This window comes from Azolla caroliniana, unplaced genomic scaffold (genome assembly GCF_043228905.1).
Source record: "Azolla caroliniana isolate FFs.n. ecotype wild unplaced genomic scaffold, voAzoCaro1.0.p SCAF_5, whole genome shotgun sequence".
Taxonomy (NCBI): domain Eukaryota; kingdom Viridiplantae; phylum Streptophyta; class Polypodiopsida; order Salviniales; family Salviniaceae; genus Azolla; species Azolla caroliniana.
The window spans coordinates 5,766,445-5,774,184 of NW_028230440.1; the positions used below are offsets into that span (position 1 = coordinate 5,766,445).

General features: G+C 37.8%; 1 protein-coding gene across 2 annotated transcripts; it reads left to right on the forward strand.

Annotated features, from left to right (window-relative positions):
- Positions 1-6: 6 nt before the first annotated feature.
- Positions 7-6,465, forward strand: GPAT9 (glycerol-3-phosphate acyltransferase 9). Of its 2 annotated transcripts, XM_087320314.1 has the most exons (13): positions 7-61; positions 147-260; positions 389-446; positions 523-641; positions 4,548-4,647; positions 4,876-4,971; positions 5,052-5,148; positions 5,247-5,334; positions 5,406-5,502; positions 5,626-5,711; positions 5,806-5,925; positions 6,016-6,114; positions 6,188-6,465. In XM_087320314.1, the coding sequence occupies exons 1-13, from the start codon at positions 27-29 to the stop codon at positions 6,228-6,230; spliced, it is 1,152 nt and encodes a 383-aa protein (XP_087176440.1). In that variant the 5' UTR covers positions 7-26; the 3' UTR covers positions 6,231-6,465. The 2 variants fall into 2 exon arrangements, 1 of the variants encoding a protein (XP_087176440.1); XR_015529852.1 differs by lacking the exon at positions 6,188-6,465 and having other exon boundaries at positions 5,801-5,925; positions 6,016-6,111.
- The last annotated feature ends 1,275 nt before the right edge of the window (positions 6,466-7,740 follow it).

Here is a 7,740-nt window from a genome sequence, read left to right on the forward strand (position 1 = left end):
AACCAATTGAGATTCAATCAGCAGAGATGTTGTCTGCAAAATCTGCAGATATAACTTTGAGGTAACTGTCTGTTTTTCCTCAGATCATAACAGGTAAAGAACATTTTCAAACAATTGTGACTGTATTCTTCTGGGAACTGCCTCAGGGAAAGAGAAGATGCATTTTTATTAGATCCTTCTGCATCAGAAGTTGACCTATACCAACTGGGCATTGGAAGCCTTCAAAATTCATGTGCTCCACAAGGAAAGAAAGTTCTTCTGTATCCTCATTCTGATGTTGAGAAATGTCAAAATGCTTGTCATAGAATGTAGATGCATGTTTTTGTCAAAATGATGGTTGTAAATGAGAAAATACTATCACAACATTTGAATTCTTAAATGTTTCTAGGCGTGAGCTGCTAGATATTTCTCCTGTTTTGACTGAGGCAGCCAGTGCTATAATTGATGTGAGCAATGTTTCCTTTATTTGGATAGAAAGCCTCTTAAGCTTCAAGTTAACGTTATATTTATGATGAAACACAGGATACATTTACGAGGTGTTTCAAATCAAATCCACCTGAACCATGGAATTGGAACCTTTATTTATTTCCTCTTTGGTGTCTGGGGGTGATTGTGCGTTATCTGATTCTTTTCCCAATCAGGTGCGAGAAATCTATTGTGCAAACCATGAAAATTAAATTTTTTGATCATATAGGAGATCAGTTGGCTATAGTGTACTTGATATGCAATGAAGCACAGGCACAGTGGTTAAAATTTAACTATTACATGAAATAAATAATTGGTTAAGTAGCATAACTGTTCCCTTATTGTCAATACAGAGAAAAATCTGTTTTTTTACAATTGAAAACTACTATTTCAGGTGAGCCTTTTTCATTCAAGGGTTCACTTGATAGTTGTTTTTGTAAGTTCAACTCTTGGTTTGGTCTTATGAATGAATGCATATGTATATCTTGATGTCTTTGACATCTCATTTGACACAACCAAAACCTTGAGCTTCATGGTTGCATTGAACAACTTGCACTGTAATGCTTAAGCTCATTGAACTCTCGAAGTTTCTAAACATTATAAAAATTCTCATGGAAACCATCTAGAAAATCCTTAACCTCCACTGGAGTCTGACTTAACCTCCCACTTCTCTATTTAACTAGTTTTCTGTTGCCATAGGCAATAATTACCATCATAATGCATCCTATCCTGTCTTTTTGCTCGATGGTCATGCTAATCACCCTACACCATCCTTAGGTGAGCATATATGTTTTATGCTATTAATACTAGCAGCCATCAGGACATCATCTTTGTTGTCCAGAATCCATCCTTGTATTTAAATCTGTACATTCATTTACAATATTCCAGAATCCAATCCTTGTCGATTTGCTTCAGCTTTTTGCATGAATTTGGAGCTGTGCTTGTAAGACTCTTAGATCCATGCCAAAACTAAGCGCAGATTGCTCTAAAATATGTGACTTCAAGACCCCCTTGAATCAATCCAAATAATTCAAAGAATAACCCCTAATACAAAAGCAATAGGACCACCGATAATTCTTTTCAGTTCGATGGGGCTTTCCTGCATCCATTTTTGCAACAGGAGGTGGAGACAGAAGATCAAGGAAGTAGGATTTGATCTTCTGACTTCAATAACATAGCCACCCAACCTTACTAGACCAGCTTCCCCGCCCTTGGAAAACCAACTATTGAGTAGGCAAAAATAAGCAAAAATATATGGTTAAGATGGGAATTCCAAGTCACATCAACCAAATGTTAGGTGCAAGGGTCATTGCTATGCTCTAGAATTATGCTGCTGCCATGCATGCTATGAACACCTTCCTTTCAAAAAACTGACACTTTCTTCTTTTTATCACTCTCTTTACTCGACATGCAATTGAAAGAAATGAGGACAAAATCAATTTTCTCCCAATAGTCGTGTACAATGGAGAAGTTTGGGTGCCTTGCTTTCACAGCAAGAGAAGAGAGCCACTCGTTGAACGAGATGGGCTTGAGCAAAACTTTATGATGGCTGGCAGAAAATGGAACTATACCAACAATCCTGGGGTTTTTCTCCAAAGTAGTGATTCTTGGAAAGATTGTGGTAACTAGCAACAAAAGGAAACACCTGATACTGTGGATGGAGCTGAACCCTGTAATGAGTATGAACATATAGATGACGTGGATGAACCCACCACTCTCTTGTGTACAGTGATGGCACATGAGAAGGACTACTCTTAAAGTGTTAAAGCGGGATTACGTGCCAACTGATGTACGTAATTATGGCATCGCATCGGAGTACGTAAAAACACTCATTAGAAGTTGTGGTTGCCAAATGGTGTCGAATGTCGGCCCGAATGAAGGTTTGGGAGCGAGCATGGCCAAATATAACAAGACCCTACCCATAGAAGTAATCAAGTTAGAAACCCACCAGTTAGATGATGCGCTCATGGATTTGCAAACCAAGTATCACACACACGTAAAGAAAGGAGTCAACGTGGGTATGCGCGTGACTAGGTATAGTTGTCATCATGCTGGGATATCTCAACTTGCGTCTAATTCCACTCGACGATGCAGGTGCACACCCCGATGTGAGTGTACATTCCATGTGGACAATAGAATGAATGACCGGGTTGACAATGAGACACTGACCATTTCAATATATGGACCTCATAGTGGTCATGTACCATGTAGTAGGTCGGATGTTACCATTTGCCAGCACACCCCAATGCCATAAGTCGTTGCAAAGATGACCTATTTGATGTTGGGTGTGCAAGGCATGTGGCACAAATGAGCATGCATAAGAAAGCATATCATAAGTCCAAGGCTATTCCATTAGAGCTTGTTAGCTATAGGTTCTTTATGATACCAAAGGAGGTTCATAACATGGCAAATAGGTTAAATTTGGGAGTGCCATGTTAGAGGTTGATTGTTCTTTGATGATGCAAGATGGCAATGCACTCCGAGATCTTGGGCAAGTGGCTCATGTTCAACCCTACTTGCCTAGTGAACTATGATCTCCCGCTAGACAACCATTTATCTTGATACTTAAAAATCAATGGATGTTGGAAATGTGTGAGCGGTTGACCCAAAAACAACTCTTGGGCAATCAACTCGACATTTAAAACAAACCAATTCGGGCTACCATTATATGCAGTTGTTGCCCCCAACGCCATGGGAATTGGGATCCTGCTATGGTAGATGCTTTGTAGTTCTGATAAGGGGTCAAACCATGAGCAAGTCACATTAGAAACTTGCTTGAGAGTCATATTCACAAGGATGCCCACGATGAGGCCAAATGCGATAATGATTGATAAATGTTGGACATCATATAATGCCATAACTAATGTGGTTGCAACCATAGTTCTAGCCATACGTCCCATTCGTGTCATACTCAAACGCCAATATTCGTATCATACTCATATGTGAAAAGGCTTCAAGTATGATTGAAATCCATACGTGGTACATAGATATATAGATATGGTGTATATGGTGTACATAGTGTGTGTGTGTGTGAGGGAGAGAGAGAGAGAGAGAGCGTGTGTGGTCTGGAGAGAGAAGCCCTGTTTTGCATGTGTGAGGAGACCGTGGTTGAGTGTATATCTAGACTCTAGAGAGAGAGAGAGAGAGAGGAGCTATGGGTTTTGTCTGTGTGAGGGAGTGTGTAATATGTATATTAGATATCTAGATTTTGTAGAGAGAGATCTGTCAGTTCTCCTGTGAGAGAGAGAGAGAGAGAGAGAGAGAGAGAGAGAGAGAGAGAGAGAGAGAGAGAGTGTCAAACGTCACTTCTATTCACAAAGAATTATGAATATAACAGATAGGTGGCAGGTCAGTGGGGTTTATTAGTCAAAATGGGTATTCTCTTGTGTACAGTGATGGCACATGAGAAGGACAACTTCCTACATGTATGATCAGATGGATTTTCATTGGCCTCATTCTTAGTTACATCGATAGTCATCTTTCACATGGCACACAATGTAAGGTTGGGCAGATCCACATCTTATCATGTCAATTGTGGATGTAGATAGAAATATTTGATGGTCTGCATTGGAAAGGCCGTTGTCTTTGCCAGTTATGCCATGAGCTCTGCAAACAACAAGATAGGTGGCAGGTCAGTGGGGTTTATTAGTCAAAACGGGTATGACCACATGGGATGTGGGTCTCTTGCCATATCTTAGAAAGATCAAGCCATCATTACTCGTCACAGAAGGTATATGCAAGATTATAGGAACCCCATCTCTCTTTAACATATCCAATGAGGGGAATTGTGAGGGTAAACCACGGTATAAATAAGGTCATAGATATATCTAGGAAAAGATCAGCTCATTTCACCATCTTACTAAGCCCATGCAGAGTATTTCCTCCGGTGCATTTCTTGCATCACTTAATATATCCTAATGGTGAACACAATTATAATTCATTCTTGCGGAGCCAGATTCTGGTTAGGGGCGTTTATCCTTGAGTAACTTTATGAGTTATTATAAAATGCTGTAATTGAAATTTGAATAGAGAATCTTCTCTGCATGGATACTAATGTTCATGTTTTGTTGTTGGTTATGCAGAGTAGTACTTCTTGCAGCAGGTTGGGTGGTATTCCTTGCATTATTTATACCAATTCATTCGATATTGAGAGGGCATGATCACGTACGACAAATGCTGGAGGTTCATGCCATACTTTCTACACTTCTCTTTGGGAGTCTACATTCTAATTAAGATGGATATTCATTTGCTACCATCAAATATCCATTTGCAAATAAGATTCTATATTGGAGTCTGAAAATCCTAACTATACTATGATCTGATTTTGCAGATTGTACAATAATGGGATAATTTGGCAGAATGTATGCTTATGTTAACTTGATTATCATTTGTGCTGAATAATGATTACAGAGAGGATTGGTGGAATTTATATGTGGTGTCTTTGTGGCATCGTGGACTGGTGTAGTTAGGTATCATGGACCCCGACCAAGCAGGCGACCAAAACAAGTGGGAACATTGTGTTTTTGGTGAATTTTCTTTATACTAGTTAATGAAACAAAAACTAACCATATAAACTCTAATTGCAGGTGTTTGTTGCTAATCACACATCCATGATTGATTTCATCATCTTAGAGCAAATGACTGCCTTTGCCGTTATCATGCAAAAACATCCTGGGTGGGTTGGTAAGTCTAACATCCCCATGTGAGTCTCCCTATTGAACATGATTTCAATATGTCAGCAGCCTAGCAGGTCAGAATCTGATGCAAATATGCTCATCCAGGTTTATTGCAGACAACAATTTTAGAATCTCTTGGGTGCATATGGTTCAACAGAACAGAGGCAAAAGACCGTGAAATAGTAGCAAAGAAGTCTGTGTAGAGGAACTCTGTGTTTTTTTACCTAAATTGCCTAGATTCTGATTATATTGAGGTTCATGCAGAATTAAGCAACACATTGAAGACCCGGATAAAAACCCTTTGCTTATATTTCCGGAAGGTACTTGTGTGAACAATGCGTACACTGTGATGTTTAAAAAGGTAATATATTTGCATTGTTGGAACCTAAAGACCTTCTCAGTAAATAATAATGCACGCAAAATGAATATCCTGCATGATTGCGAAGGATCTCTTTTGCAAATCTATTGATTCTATTCTGTTTAGGGTGCCTTCGAATTGGGATGTGCGGTATGTCCAATTGCGATAAAGTACAACAAAATATTTGTTGATGCTTTTTGGAATAGCAAGAAGTAGGTCATTGTGTTTTATTCTGTCCATTCTGTACGAAATGGATTGAATTGCCAAATCTAGACAATGATGAAAGCTGGGTTGATTTTAGTGCAGACAATCTTTCACGATGCATTTGGTACAGTTGATGACCTCATGGGCTGTAGTATGTGATGTTTGGTATATGGAGCCACAAATATTGCAACCATCAGAAACTCCTATTGAGTTTTCAGAAAGGTCACTTTTTCTTACATCATATATACTCTTGGAGGAACATGTTGTAAGACTTGATATGATATATATGTTTGTATTTGGTTTGATTTCCAGAGTTCGTGATATGATTGCGAAAAGAGCGGGCATAAAAAAGGTTCCATGGGATGGATACTTAAAGTATTATAGGCCAAGTCCAAAACTTACGGAGAAGCAGTAAGTTCCCTTGTGATGATAATAAGAAAAATTGTTAAATAAATCTACGCTCTAATAGTAGGATTGCATGCAGACAACAGCATTTTGCAGTCTCAATGCTACCATACCTGGAGTAGGCATATGCACAGTTTGGTTACTTGGGTTCATGATCAGATTCTATTTTAATATTCTTGACCCTTCTATACTTTAATGTAAAGATCTGTGTATCAAATGAATGATACATCCTTGGACTGTTCATCATGACAGTTCATGGGATATAGAATAAGAGGTGAAATGTTCAGTCTGGATTCATTTTTCCAACCTTCACGCTAAGTTTATGTTCAAGCTGCACGACTTCAACGTCCCATTATTTTTTCTGTTTTAATGTTTTCACTCTGCGTCTGCTACATGATTTTCATAATTTTTTTTATGCTTGATCAAAGTTGAGCTCCTATCACATGAAAATTAAGATTTTATATGAAAGCCTTAAAAAGTTTTATCTGTAATCCCATCCCAACTAAGGGGGTTTTATTATCATAAATATGTGAAAGGTGTCCACTGCATTGTAATTTCTTTTGAGGTTGTCACAACTTCATGCCCAACCTTCTGTTGGATAGGTGCAAATAACATTGGCCTTGCTTCTCCCATCTCATCATTAAGCATTCCATGATTTAAAAGAAATGTGAAACATCAAACTCAAGACTATTTTAAGATATATTAAAATAGTCTTGAGTTTGATGTTTCTTATGAGATTATGAAGATTGTTTTCTTATTGAATATAGGAATTTGTGTTCTTGTTAATATTACTTGGTTCAGTTACCAATTGCTCTCTAACAATGGTTAATTGCTAGTTTAGATTCTTATTAGGAAGCAAGCATATATTGGAAGCTTAATTTGCACTAGTTAGAGGTTGAATTATGTGCCTAGTCTGAAATTTTATGAATCTAAAACTTGATGAATTGTGTCCATGGGTGGTTGCTTGTATTTCAATGATTGCACATCTAGGTTTGAAGTAGTCGATATTGTTTGTGTGATTTAATCATGTGCTCAATGTACTTTGAAAGCCTCATTCTTCATAAATGTATGTGGACTTCCAATTCGACATAGGTATACTCAACATTAAGATTGAGAAATGAAGATGTCCATAACAAATAGCATATGTACATTGTGTATGCCTCGTTTAAGTTCCTTTTATGATGGTCAATGTTGTATCCTGAAATCATGATTAAGCTCATCACACATGAGAACACGTGAACAGAAACAAACATAGGGCAAAATTGCTCTTTTAATATCCCTAGATGATGGTCAATGTTGTATCCCAAAATCATGATTAAGCTCATCATATTTAAGAACACGTGAATGGAAACAAACATAGGGCAAAAATGCTCTTCTATTATATTCCAGCACAAAATAATTACAACAGTGACACTATTTTGACAAAACTAAAACATGCTTAGATGATGGCCAATGATGTATCCCAAAATCATGATTAAGCTCATCACACATAAGAACACGTGAACAGAAACAAACAAAGGGCAAAAATGCTCTTATATTATGTTCCAACACAATATTACAACAGTCCCAATATTTTGACAAAACTAAACATGAGTTGGGACTAGTTGAGATAGCTCCAAAAACAATTTGAGG

What these genes read in the sequence shown, in the direction of transcription:
- GPAT9 (XM_087320314.1), top strand. Translation starts at nt 27, where the DNA reads ATGTTGTCTGCAAAATCTGCAGATATAACTTTGAG. An exon ending in CAAGGAAAGAAAGTTCTTCT is followed by an intron (nt 261 to 388) that starts GTATCCTCATTC and finishes AAATGTTTCTAG; the next exon opens with GCGTGAGCTGCTAGATATTT. An exon ending in CCTATTGAGTTTTCAGAAAG is followed by an intron (nt 5,926 to 6,015) that starts GTCACTTTTTCT and finishes TTTGATTTCCAG; the next exon opens with AGTTCGTGATATGATTGCGA.